A 14,484-nucleotide genomic window follows, 5' to 3' on the forward strand; every position below is an offset into this window, starting at 1 on the left:
TATGCTGTGTCTCTTGGTCACTGAGGCCGCCCCGCCTGGCAAGCGCCCTCGCGAGGACGAGGACGAGCGGCAGAAAACGAGGCCGACTCCAGGCGAGGAGCAGGTCGCTCTCCAGCCGGGGCAGATCGCCCAGGCGCCTGAGAAGAAGCGTGCCCGCGGAGACCAAGAACAGGTCGCTCGCAGCCCCGTCCACTGCAGACACGCCCAATGATCAGAGGTGTCGCCCGGAACCCTCGCTGTCTTCTCGAAGGGCACGCGGGTCCACCCCACCCCACCCCACCCCACCAGACAAACACGCTCACACATCTAAACCTTAATTCATACATACCTATTCATAGATTCTTCTAGTGCTCTGTCGTTCAACAGGTCCTTTTTAGCATCCATTTTCTTCATGACCCTCTATTCTATTAAGAGGTGGCTCCATACTCTGCAGGACCAGACTGCAACTCATGCAGTTTATACTCATACCTTGGAGTAATACATATTCTTTTTGGCGATAGTTTCTTAAGCAGCGCACAGCAGTTCTTTTCCTTCTTCCCACAACTCATTTGGTGTTTTATCATCTTCATATTGATTGAGTGGTTCAAATTTGTTTGACACTGTCGTTCTGTGATTGTTATCAAGAGTTTTGTAGTCGAGCTTTGGAGGTGGTGTTGGATGCTCCATCTTTTTGAGTCTTATTTGAGAGTCGATAGTTGGTAGTTGGTGGTCACTGTTGCAGTCGGCACCAGGTCTTGTCTTGGCATTTTTTATGCAATTTTTCCATTTCTGGTTCAGCACAATGTGGTCAATTTGGTTGCGTGTTCTTTTGTCTGGTGAGGACCACGTGTGCAGGTGTCTTGGGTGGTGTTGGAACAATGTGTTGGTTATGGCTGGATTATTTGTACTACACAGTTCAATAAAATCTTCACCTCTTTCATTTATACCTCCAAGGCCGAATTTTCCACAGGTGTCAATTTTTAGATTGTTTTTGCCTACTTTGGCGTTGGGGTCTCCCATGATTACTTTTACATCTCTGTTGGGGATTGTATCTAAAGTTTCTTGAAGAGTGTTATAAAAATTTTCCATTTCTTCATCACTTGCAATGTTGGTTGGTGCGTAGCATTGTATAATACTAGTGTTATGAGGTTTTGATTGTATTCTGACTTTTAAAATGCGATCATTTATTGGGCTGTATCCAATTACACAAGGCCGCGGTGGCCGAATGGTTAGAGCATCGGACTCAAAACTGTCACGACGGCAATCTGAGTTCGAGGGTTCGAGTCACCGGCCGGCGCGTTGCTCCCTTGGGCAAGGAACTTCACCTCGATTGCCTACCTAGCCACTGGGTGGCCAAGCCAAGCCCAAGTCAGTGCTGGTCCCAAGCCCGGATGAAATAGAGAGAATGATTACCTAAAAAGGTAACACCGGCACTCTCCGTGGAAAGGAACTGGGGACCCTACTACGTACTCACACCAAGAGCATCACAACATGAAAACTACAATTAAGTAACATGCTGTGACCACGGCGGCTCAGACATGAACCTACCGTTAAAAGAAGAATATATATATATATATATATATATATATATATATATATATATAATATATATATATATATATATATATATATATATATGCTATTAACCCATTGGATTCTGGTGCCTCACAACCCATCAGACCAAAATCCGGGCATCATGCTTACTTGAATGGTGACTCGTCTTAGTGTGTGGCTTGTAGGCCTGGCTGCTATAAAACCTCTTGCCTCTCCTTTGCAATACTATAATCTATTTCTGCATAAACTTTTTTTCCCCTTTCTTTTCCAATGTCTATACTTGTCATAAGATATGCTGTATCAAGACTCCATATCATCTCTTTAAGTAATCTACAACTCTGTGCAAAAAACAATAAGTAACATTTTGTCACTGGCAGTCATGCTGCCAGTCATGTTGAGCACAAATAGATCCTGAGCATGGAAATAGTGTCCTCCCTAGAGCCTGTACATTTCCAGCCATGGCTCACAGATGGTACATTCCACCCCTGTTTACTGATGCAAATAATAGAAGAGCCTGTTCCTAAATGTCCACAAATCTCCCTCCAAGAGTCATTCCCGTCACCCTGGATATCGACCAAAATTTTTCATGACAGTACATTCCCATTATCCCTAACCCCCAGCCAAATCTTTTCCATGATGGTCATGTTACCTGGATCCAATGATAACAGTAGTGATGATAATGATGAAAATTAATATGATGATAATACTAATTCTACCACTACTACTACTACTACTACTAATAGTTACCATCACCATCATCATCTTCATCACCATAATCATATTACTACTACTATTACTTATAACAATAACATCATCATAAGTATGCATAATAATAATAATAATAATAATAATAATAACAATAACAATAACAATAACAATAACAATAACAATAACAATAACAATAATAATAATAATAATAATAATAATAATAATAATAATAATAATAATAATAATAATAATAATAATAATAATAATAATAATGCTTATCACATTGTTAAACTTACAATAATTGTAAATACAGTAATAAAAAAAAAAGTAAATGTTAACAACACCACCAATGACAATAATTAAACAATTACACTTATAGCCACAAATCATGAGAATAATGAAAATGATAATGTTGATGAAGATAAAGACAATAATAATAATAATAATAAACATAAAAAAAAATATATATATATCAACAACAACAATAATAATAATAATATGAAAAAAGTAGCAACAACAATAAGAACAAAATGATAATACAACAACAATAATAACAATAACAATAACAATAATAATAACTGTATACTAATAATATAATAAAATAATAATAATAATAATAATAATAATAATAATAATAATAATAATAATTCAATAATTAATGATAATAATAACCATAACCATTATCATAATAATAACAATAAAAAACCATACTCCATACTCCATACACTACTACTACTACTACTACTACTACTACTACTACTACTACTTCTTCTAGAAAATAATAACAGTATATAAAGTTTAACAGATTTGCAAAGAAATTATGATTCATAACCATAATTTCTTTGCAAATCTGTTAAACATTATACACATGTTTCTTAACAGCTGTGCCAATATTTTATATATTCCTTCAGAAACACTTGTGAAGAATCTAGAACTTTCCTTAGTGAATTTTTATTCTTTACCTTAGGAGTAAATACATATAGAAACATACAAATTAAATGTAAGATAAAATATAATTAGATTAATTAAATCAGAGCAAATAAACTCATTTACTTGGCTGATTATACAAAAGATATTACTTGGATCTTCCTTACCTGATGAAAGAGGTTGTATTCATCCTCACATACATGCACAAGGAATGCACAGCCGCTTCGCACTAGTGAGCAGTAATCACGCTGGTATTTCTGTGACAGCTCAGTCACTGCGTCGGCCACACAAGGGCCCATCAATGTCTGACGCTGCGCAAAATAACACTGATGGCAGTCACTGAGGAGGTTCAGGTACTCAGGGCTATTTTCTACCCGGTCTTCTATCTCAGCCATGAGGGTCTTTATGCGCGGTGCATTAGTCCTGAACTTGCCGTAATAGAGCACGGCTGCATTGTCACTTGATGGCTTTTCATTGCCAGGTTTGGGTAGCACTTGCTGGGTTGCACTCTCTAGGGACTTGGTCACATATAGTTTCACCATGCCTAGTGCTCGACTCAGGCAATGCTTGTATTTTGCTAGGTAGAGTGCGGACTCTTGGAATGTTGGGTTAGTATTCATGTAGCTGATGCACTCGTCAATCTTTGCCAGCAGGGGGATGAAACCATCACTCGTGACCTGGAACGCTGGCGAGCTTAGCTTCTGGCTTATTCGGTCGACTTCCTTGAAGTATGCTAGCTTGCTCTCAATGGTGTCTGCCTTGTTTGTGAGTCGCGTCTGTTCAGCTAAGAGGTGCTCACAATCAGTGTGAAGTGCACTTGTCTTGTTGGAGACACTAGTATACTGTTGGTAGGAGAGGAATGCAGTTACTGATTACTAACATGTATCATTAGTTAAGTTTTTGATTAATAGAAATACACAGTATATAGACATATTTCTGCTATGAACATAAATTGTAAAGAATTCTGTAATGAGCCAGTTTGTTGGTATTTCTTTTCATATCTGTCTGTATGGTCAAAATCACATAAAGCAATGTAATGTCAAGGCTTGTTTTTACTTATAGATCAAATATGCCAAGGTCTTCAATATGAAAAAGGGTTTAAAATTAATCACAGCCTTAAAATAAATCCTAAATACCTGTCCTGATAAATGTTGTAAGTTGTTGAGTGCTTCGTCCAGCTGAGCAAGGAGCGTCTGACACTCTGAGCGGTGGCTGACCAACTGACTGACATAGTCTCGATATGGCCCATCTTGTTCTTCACACATCTCAGATTCTACTCCAGCAAACCATGTTAAAAACTGTGGAAACAATCACATTAATTTTTATATAGTAAGCATTTTCTTCTATCATATGTAAATAAACCACTATAACTCTTTGATAATAACTAAATCTGGTAATAATGACTACTGGAATATCCAAGTAACATAGACCAATACTTTGTGTGGTAAGTTATAACCAAATAAATATTAACTATTACAAAACTAGAATGTGAAACTATATCAAGAAATAAAAGCAAACAACAACACATCTAAATACCAATAAATCTCATTTAAAATATATAAAATAAAATCATCACATAACTGAACTTATTGATCTATAGTAATAAGACAAATGTCTCTTGCATTTGTGGCTTAAAAGCAGAAATGTTTAAGATTTCTCAAAACATTTACAATACATTTCATTATGTACTGTGTTTCTTCAGCTGGAATTTAGCAGTGCTGCTATAATATCCTGCTACATACTGACTTTAACATGAAGAAGCAGTAAATAGTAATTTTATGTTACAATCTGACAGCCATACAAATTATCATATACATACACTTAATATACTGACCACTATATTCATCTCATAGTAGCTAAAGTATTCCTTATTTTTGTCCCATTAACAAGGATACAGAATTAGACCCCACAGTAGTCACAAAGGAATGATCAGGGAAAAAGTAGCCGCAAAATTCGAATACGAAATATCCGTAATCGTGGCAAATCGTCCCCCGCGAATCCCCATCTTCCCGAGCCCAACCCTTCACCTCTAATACCAATATTACAACTAATACCAACCTGCTGACTCGACTCTATCTTCACCTCTCCCAATTTGAGCCTCGCCAAGCTGTCCGAGAGGTGATGTTCCGACAGAGAATCCCTCTTGGAGCTGTCAAGAGGATATTCCGAGCCCCTCTTGGTTCCTCCCCCTGCCTCCCTCCCGCCATCGCTTCTCGTCTCTTCCGAGGTCAAACTGGGGGGTAAAGGTCGCCAGCCGGACACGGAGGTCAGCTCGATGATTGTGTCCCTCTCCTGTGAGGTCAGCGGTGCCAAGGGGGTCTTGTCGTCCTCCCAGATGGACAAATTCTCTCTTACCCGGCCAATGTTTACATCTGCCACGTCTTCCATTTTTGTTTTGACAGCGAGTCACGGCGACCCGGACAGAATTACGGGGCCGGTTAATATGTACTCAAACTATTGGCTTAATGTCCTCAGATCTATAGCTTTATTTGTATGTTTTTATATATTAATCTATTTTTCGTATTTTATAAAAGTTATTGTAACGGATACTTTAGAACTTTTTTTACTTTCCGGAAAAAATAGAGTTACTGTGAAAATATTCATACATACGAAGAAATAAAACATTTTTGCAACATTAAGAAATAGAATAAACACAATCATTAAGAAAAAAACATAGAAGATGTCTAAAATAGATATACATGCCCTGAAAATCCAAAATTATTCTCTAAAAAAATCTAACCAATCAGAAACGAATCGTCAGTCTCCGGCGCATTCTGATTGGCCGAAGGAAACTGATGTAAACAAACCCTCCAAGCTCCAAGAAGGCCTCGTGTTGTGGTCCGTAAACACGTGCGAGCGACCAAGAGATTTTGTATTTATTATAAGAAATAATAAAAATAATTCAAGATGGTGGCCAAAAGTAAGTGTTTTGTGATGGTTTGGGTTGTTTAAGGGAGCGAACTCCGCGATGGTTCGTGTAGATTGTGAATTGTTAGGCTTGGAAATATGGATCGGGTTTTCTTTAGGGTTTGGGTGTTAAAAATACCACATATTTTTTGTGTATGTAACCTGTGCACAATATAATTACTCTTTTGTTTGGTTAGATTTGAGGAAAGTGTTTAGAAGATTCCCTCTAGGGCGTTCAAAATGGGCCTTCATTATTTGATTGGCAATCTGCATGGGCCTTCTTTATCTGAATAATTATCTCCATTATTTCGGCTGTGTTCCTTCTAAATCTACTCGAAACCATGTTGGAAGGTCAATAGAAGTCCAGCATGATAGTGAAACGATCATAATGGCTTTTCCATTCTAAGTAAAACCAGTAGACTCGGCAATAAATTAACAAACCTCGGACTGGGTCCTTATTTGATAATAAATTGCCAAGGAGGCATATGCGCTCCATCTTGCCTTAGGGTCTAAAGGAGACCTTGCTAACTATTGCAAGGGTTGTGGTGCACATGCATATGATAATTAAACATCCGCATTTGAAGGTCTGTTTGCAAAAAATATGAGGTAGAGGTTTGTTAGTGTTATTAGAACCTCTAACACATAGATTCTGGCAAACAGCTGGAAAACCATATATTTCATTTTGTGTACGGTTCTTGACAATAAATCTTGTGTTCGTCACAGTGATAGAGATGATGATGATTGTGGTGATCACAATAATGACAATGATAATGATAATTATTAGTAGTAATTATAATTAGTATTATTATAATTATAATGATAATGAATATGTTACTAATAAACTTCCAACCAATAGGGAGGAAGTCGAAGAAGATGACCCTCAAAAAGAAATACATGATTGAGAAGAAGGTGCGAGCTCACAAGAAGAAGCAGAAGAAGATCCAGAGGAAACAGCCGGAGCTCTTAAAAAGCAAGTCTCATCTCTCTTTCTCTCTTCTCATTTTCTTTCTCTCATTCTCATTTTATTACTTCCATTTGCTTTCAGTTATTTATTCATTTATTTATTTATTATGGCAATTAAGTTCATGACAAAAACAAGTTATAACATCAGAAATGAAACTGAAAGGGAGGGACTGTCTGTCTGTCTATCTATCATTATCTTTTAGATCAATCCTGAACTCATCGATTCTTCAATTTCAGAAAAGCCCAAAGACCCAGGTGTACCCAAGACCCTCCCCTTCTATGACAAGATCATCGAGGAGGCCAGGCAAGCCAAGGAAGCTAAGCTGCAGCAAATTAAGGAAAACCAGGAGCGCAGGAAGGAACTGAAGGCCAAGATGCTTGCTAATACGAGGAGTGCTGAGTGGGTGACATTTTATTTATTTTTTATTTATTTATTTTTTTTTTTATCTTGCTTTTTATTTCTCTTTTTTTTTATCTCTATATTAATCTTTATCATTTAGGGATGTTGTTTTTATTTTAATTTTCTTGAGCCATAAGTAGAATCTAATACGTTTAAAGAATTTTGTAATTATTACGTTATATCTCTGAAGAATTATTTCTTCAACAATTGCCTATTCTCTCAGGTTATCACAAATTCATTTTCTTTATTAATCCAATCTTCATTCTAATCACCTTACCTCTCTCACCACCTCAACCCTCCCACTTCCAGGTCCATTAATGAGATGATCCAGACGGCTGAGAAGCGTGGGGCGGAGTTTGAGGAGAGGATGGCCGCAGAGTCCAGTGCTCAGGGCACCCTCACAGATCGCTCGGCCAAGGCATATTACAAGGAGTTCAAGAAGGTGAGAGAGAGAGAGAGAGAATCATGTTTGGAGGAGGCTGGGTGGAGCATCACGTGGATTTGTAGTTTTGGTCAGTGGTTTGTGTCCTTGGTGTATTTTCATTGTTTAGTGTCTTCTTGTTTTCTCTGTAGTGTGTTGTGTAAGGAGATCTCTGAAATGGGTTAGGGAAGGTAGTTGTTTCTTTGTTTTGTATATTATTTTTGTTTATTTGGTTACTTGGTGTGAGTGGAAGCAAGAGCATTATTAGTGGCTCATGCTAAGGCCATTTTGGATGAATGGCCATTAATTGATTAATTAATTGAATTGATTTTTATGTATATTTGAAGGACAGGATTGTTGGGAGGGAGAAATTGGTGGTGTTTTTGATATATATATGAGATGCTGGAAAAAAAAAAAAATTGATATTAATTGTAAAAGTCAGGTTTAAGTTTCATGATTTGCCTTTGGATAGTTCATTTACTATGTTTCTTTAAATTGATTTTACTACAAGCATAGTCAATTTTAATCTATTGTGCAAGACGTAATTTCCTGCATGTTTTACAGAAAAGACACAGTATTGGATGAATAAATGGGCAAGGTTTGTCCAGGTGATATTTGTATATGTCAGCATATTCTATAGGATACTGAATTTTAGAATTTGTCAGTGCCTTGACAAGACAGAAGAGATACCCTATATCAGTACACTTACCTATACACACAAGTTTTGAGAAATAGTTCCTTTACTTTATATCAACTGTTGCAGGTGGTGGAAGCAGCCGATGTCATCTTGGAGGTCCTTGATGCCCGTGACCCCCTGGGCTCCAGAGTGCCCCAGATGGAGGCCTCCGTCACGTGCCATGCCAACAAGAAGCTGGTGCTGGTGTTGAACAAAGCCGACCTGGTGCCCAGAGACGTCTTGGAGAAGTGGCTCCAGTACTTGCGTCGCGAATATCCCACAGTCCTGTTCAAGTCCAGTACACAGACACAGGGTTCGCACTTAGGACAGAATGCAGCTAGTACATCGTCCAAGTAAGCACAATGCGTAGCTTATGTACTTTTTTTTTCCCCTCTCTCTCTCTATCTCTGTACTAGTAATTATATATATAGTTTAAGAGATAGGTTTTGCAAAGTAAAAGTATCAGAATCTGAATGCTTTAGCTACATGATATATGAACATTTATGTGGATAATAACCAAAAAAAAAATTTTTCTTTCTCTTGCTCAGGGTTCTGAAAGTAACAGATGATCTGATGACATCATCCAAGGCCCTCGGTGCAGAGGTACTCATGCAGCTGCTGAAGAATTACTGCCGCAACAAGGACATCAAGACGGCCATCACGGTTGGGGTTGTAGGTCTGCCCAATGTGGGGAAGAGCAGTCTTATCAACAGCTTAAAGCGTAGCAAGGCATGTGGCGTTGGGGCAACTCCAGGCTTTACTAAGTGAGTTTTCTTTCCTTTTTTTCTTTTTTTCTTTTCTCCTTCTCCTCCTTTTTCTCCCTTTTCTCCATTTTCTCTTTGTCCTTTTTCTCCTCCTTTTTCTCCTTCTCCTTTTTCACATTCTCCTTTTTCTCATTCTCCTTTTTACCTCCTCCTCCTCCTCCTCCTCCCCCTCCTCCCCCTTCTCCTCCTCCTCCTCCTCCTCCTCCTCCTCCTCCTCCTCCTCCTCCTCCTCCTCCTCCTCCTCCTCCTCCTCCTCCTCCTCTGCCACCTTTTACTCCTCCTTGAAGTTGTTTTATTTTGTTTTGATATTTTTTTAATGTAGCTGAATGTAATTTAATAAAAAGTGAAGAAAGTGGAGATGCTTTTTATACATTATCTGTTGACTAAACAGAAGAAATAATTCCTTTATTGAATTTGCTTTCAGTCATGTGGGTATTTTTTCTTTTCATATTAACTACTTTCCTTTACAATTATTTACTTCCCCCCTCCACCTCCCCCCCCTTTTTTTTTTGTTTCTTTAACCTATTTTTCCTTTTTCTTCCTTTTATATATTTCTATCTCATTTACCCTTTCTGTGCTCTTCCTCAACAACCCCAATAGATCACCATTCACTAAACACGCACCTCCTCTCTACAGGACACTCCAGCAGGTGCAACTCGACTCCAAAGTCCAGCTGATCGACTGCCCAGGTATCATCCTGCCGGGGGGCGACACCTCAGATGCGAACGCTGCCCTGAGGAATGCCGTGAAGTTGGAACAGCTGGATGACCCGATCACCCCTGTGGAGGCTATCTTTGCTCGCGCCCAGAAGAGCCAGGTATGGGGGAGAGGCAATTTTGGATTTTTAGAGTTGGTTGGGGAAAGGTGGGATGGGTAGGGTGGGGTGGAAGTGTTTGTGTGTGTTTGTGTGTGTGTTTGTGTGTGTGTTTGTGTGTGTGTGTGTTGTCTGTGTGTTTGTGTGTTGTGTGTGTGTGTTTGTGAGCTGTGTGTGTGTTTGTGTGTTGTGTGTGTGTTTGTGTGTGTGTTGTGTGTGTGTTGTTTGTGTTTGTGTGTTGTCTGTTGTGTGTGTGTTTGTGTGTTGTGTGTTTGTTTTGCGTGTGTGTTGTGTGTGTTGTTGGGTGCATTAATTGTAGATGGGAGATGTGTTTATTTTTGTTTTGTTTTTCGTTTTTACGTTATATAAATTATATATAAATCAGACTGCATTAATTCTAGATCTTGTGGTCTTTCTGCTTGCTTTCCTTCATCCCATAACGATACTTTCCAAGTGGTCCAGCATGAAAAGCAAATTAACTTTCTAAAAGAGCATAAGTTTAACATTTTCTTCTGAGCTATAAGACCAACAGAGATTAAGTTTAGTCCCAGATGAAAACAGTTTGGAAACCTCGAAAGAAGTTCATTCTGAGCTAAGATGAGCAGTTTATAGCACTTTGCAATTAAACTTTCTCAGCAAGCAAAATGAAGCTTATGCTCAATGAGACTATATTGAAATACTGTCTAATGCCCTTAACAAACTTTTCTCATCCACAGCTCATGGTCCATTACCGTCTACCAGAATTCCAGACTGTTGTGCAGTTCCTCACACTGTTGGCAAAGCGTCATGGAAAGTTGAAAAAGGGGGGCATCCCGGACAGAGTATTGGCTGCTCGCAAAGTTCTGCACGATTGGAATATGTAAGGGAGAGTTTTTTGTTTTGGTCTTTGCTTCACTCTGGTTTCTGTCGTTCTCTTATCGTCTTTTTCAGTTTTTGTGTCTTTCACCTCTTTTCTCTTTCTTTTATGTCTATCTTTGATCTTCCTGTGTCAGTCACTGTTTCTCAGTCTTTCTGTCTGTCTGTGTATGTATGTATGTCCATCTGTCTGCCTGCCTACCTGCCTGTCTCTTGCGCTGTTGTCTGTCTTTCTCACTGCATTTCTATGTGTTTAGTTGGCCTCTGTTTCAGCCTATCTCTTTCCCTTTCTTTCTCTTTCCCTCTACCTCACAGTTTCCATCTGTACTTAAGTCTCAGCCTCTTACAGAGAGAAAGAGAGAGAGAGACTGACTGACTGACTGACTGACTGACTGACTGACTGACTGACTGACTGACTGACTTTTGTGATTTAGTGCTGGTTGGTTGCTTACCTCTCATATTTTAATGTCCATATTTCGATATCTCCAGGTTGTTATTTGACAATCACTAACCTCCTGCCCTCTTCCTCCCTCACAGCGGTGCAATCAAGTACTACACACAACCCCCAGATATAGACAATGCACAGGTTGGAGCAGCATTGGTATCTCAGCTGGGCAAGGAGTTTGACATGGACAGCCTCTCAGCTGCAGAGGGCACCTTCATGGACACCCTGCCCGTCTATAGACCCTCGCAGACCATGGCAGTCCAATCAGCTGGTCCCCTCATGGAGATTAGGGAGCACGAGGAGATGGAGTCTGGGAGCGAGGATGAGGCTGAGGATGAGGAGGAAGAGTTGGAAATGGAGACTGAGGAGGCTGGAGCAGAGGTTGATGGTGTGGTGAGTATTGGTTATCTATTTTCTGTGTTGCAGAAGTAGTCTGTTTTTCATCTACAATTTTACATGCCTATATCAAGTAAAATGTGTATATAACACTTATACAACAAATTCCCATAGCTGCAGGAGACATTTAACAGTATTCATAATTTTGATAACCTAAAATCAACTCTGGTACATTTTTTATGAGGGGAGCCAGGATCTTTTGAAGATGTCTCAAATAATTTTTAATGCATTTTTGATGTCTAGTTGACGCTTGCAAAAAAGAAAAAACAAACGCAAAGTGATTTTCATTTCATTAATGTTCTCATACATTTGGTATATATTATCACATTTTTGTTAGTACTAAAACATGTACTTGTTTCCCCAGCTTCCCAAGGGTGTACATATCAACATGGACACAAAATCAAACGATGACCAAGCTGTTGCTGAAAAGAGGCCCCGCTGGGAGAACCCCATGCAGGCCTTCGACCCCGATACCATGTCCCTCAAAAAGTACCAGAAGAAGGCGCAGAAGAAGCACCGCAAAGAGACCAACCGCAATGTCAAGAGAGCAGATGATCTCACCAACATGTTCCAGAACTTCACAGGCATGAAGGAAGATGAAGACGACTACGACTTCAACGAATACTTCAAGTGATCCTTCTGAGAGACTGAAAAAGGTTGCGAGGTTGTGTAAATGTGTGAGGATGACGATGATGGATGGATATGTATGATAAGTTACATAATATGCTGTTATTCTTTCTTTTTTTTCTTTTCTTTTGAAATGGATGTATAATAATAAAACAGTTAATGGTTTGTTTCTGTATTGATTATTTGCTTCCCCTTTGCATCTTGTTATTCTTTTTATCCATGCACTACATAAACCTATTACTGGTGAAAATGCAAGTTTTTTTGAGCATTATGGTTATTTGCTTACTTATTTTTACATGAACATTTCATGGACCAAAATGGAGTACAAAATTTAAGCAATTACAAGAGAAAATCAAGAGAAAATCATGCCCCATAGCAGGGGCATCCTGAGAAGAGGGGTGAAACTGAGAGTAATTCTTTGTCGACAAGTTTCTCCGCTTTATATAGCAGGGAAAGGAAGAAATGTGCTCACTTTTTATGGACTTCACTACCATGTCCGCTTCCCCCCCATCCCACCCATGAAAATTATTACCCACCTACATACATATATTTAAAATTAATTCAGTGTAATGTATGGAATGAAAAGCAGGTAAAAAAATTTTTTTTGAATAATCAGTAACAAAAATAAATGTCACAGAGATACAGGCAGTAGGGAGAATATTTGATCAAGTGATAACAATAACAGTATGCATGCACCAATGCTTAAAAACACTTATACATTTTACCTCAGGTCAGAGTAAAGCAGAATACAGTGTAGAAGGAAAGAGGACAAAGATAAAGAATAAGAAGAGAAAAATAGATAAAATTATAAGAGGAAAGGAAACATTACTTTCTTGGTGTGGCAGATTGATTTTGAAACACTGGAAAACAAAGATAGTACAAAGAAAATTGTAACGTTTTATTTTGCTTTAAGAAGAACGCAGAAACTACTATACGGTGAGAAGAGGAAGAGAATTAGATAGCATTCATCAATGAGGGACGGGAGAACAATACTTTGACAGATATTTATATATGGGGAGTCCAAGGGATGTGGAGTAGAAGTTGAGGGAAGAATAAAGGCAAGGTGGAGAAAAAGGTGAAAAGTTGCCGGGCTGGTTTGTGACAAAGTGGATGTAAATGAGAGTGAAGGCGAATATTTACAGAACAGTGAAAGACCAGTAATAACCTATGAAGCAGAGACGAGAGCTGAAGATAGAAAAGAGGAAGCTGGATAGAGCAGAGATGAAAGAATGTTGAGAGATTTAAGAAATGATCATGTGAGAAGGAGAGTAGGAGGAAAGTGTTTAACAGGAGAGATAGGAACATCCAAGTTGAGATGGATATAGGGAGAAGCTAGAATGGGAGATAGAGAGTGAGGTGGAAAGATGGACACTGAAGGGGAATTGCAAAGAATAACAGCAACAAAGGAAGACACAATGAGCAAGAAAAAAAAGTGGAGTTGTGCACGGTGCCTACCCCATGGCTGTAAGGTAATAGTAAAAGAAGAGGAATATAAGGTGAAGTTACCATTTTCTAAAACAAAAGGTGTCTTCTAGATGATACTGACCTTTGAGGGTCTCTCTCTCTCTCTCTCTCTCTCTCTCTCTCTCTCTCTCTCTCTCTCTCCCTCTCTCTCCTCTCTCTCTCCCCTCTCCTCTCTCTCTCTCTCTCTCCCTCCCTCTCTCTCTCTTCCTCCCCCTCCTCTCTCTCTCTCTCTCTCTCTTCTCTCTTCTCTCTCTCTCTCTTCTCTATCTTCTATCTCATCTTCCCCTATCTCTCCATGATCTAGACTATCTCACTCCATTCTCTCTGTCATCTGTCTGTCTTCTGTCTCTCTCCTATTCCTATCTCTCTCTCTCTCTACTCTCCTCTCTCTCTCTCTCTCATCTACTCTCTCCTCTCTCTCTATCTTCTCTCTCATTCTTTTACTTCTCTATTATTATTATTATTATTATTATCCTTGTTATTATTATTATTATTATTATTATTAGTAGTAGTAGTAGTATTATCATTATTATTAATAATATTACTATTATTGTTGTTATTTTCATTATTATTGTTATTGTTAT

The 14,484-nt window shown here is 38.7% G+C and overlaps 2 protein-coding genes across 2 annotated transcripts in view; one reads left to right on the forward strand and one right to left on the reverse strand.

The window, feature by feature from the left end:
* Positions 1 to 5,568, reverse strand: part of LOC119597637 (conserved oligomeric Golgi complex subunit 3-like) — a 13,095-nt gene extending 7,527 nt beyond the window's left edge. Inside the window, exons 1-3 of the mRNA XM_037947231.1 lie at positions 5,227 to 5,568; positions 4,305 to 4,466; positions 3,336 to 4,010 (exon numbers count right to left, since the gene is read on the reverse strand). Coding sequence (XP_037803159.1) covers positions 3,336 to 4,010; positions 4,305 to 4,466; positions 5,227 to 5,556 — 1,167 coding nt within the window. The 5' untranslated portion in view covers positions 5,557 to 5,568. The remainder of the gene's footprint in view (positions 1 to 3,335; positions 4,011 to 4,304; positions 4,467 to 5,226) is intronic.
* A 369-nt stretch (positions 5,569 to 5,937) lies between these two features.
* Positions 5,938 to 12,605, forward strand: LOC119597676 (guanine nucleotide-binding protein-like 3 homolog). The gene is made up of 10 exons (XM_037947276.1): positions 5,938 to 6,088; positions 6,932 to 7,045; positions 7,276 to 7,438; positions 7,748 to 7,880; positions 8,623 to 8,888; positions 9,084 to 9,299; positions 9,936 to 10,116; positions 10,830 to 10,972; positions 11,506 to 11,806; positions 12,174 to 12,605. The coding sequence occupies exons 1-10, from the start codon at positions 6,076 to 6,078 to the stop codon at positions 12,441 to 12,443; spliced, it is 1,800 nt and encodes a 599-aa protein (XP_037803204.1). The 5' UTR covers positions 5,938 to 6,075; the 3' UTR covers positions 12,444 to 12,605.
* Positions 12,606 to 14,484: the final 1,879 nt, after the last annotated feature.

Source organism: Penaeus monodon, chromosome 39, assembly GCF_015228065.2.
Source record: "Penaeus monodon isolate SGIC_2016 chromosome 39, NSTDA_Pmon_1, whole genome shotgun sequence".
NCBI lineage: Eukaryota > Metazoa > Arthropoda > Malacostraca > Decapoda > Penaeidae > Penaeus > Penaeus monodon.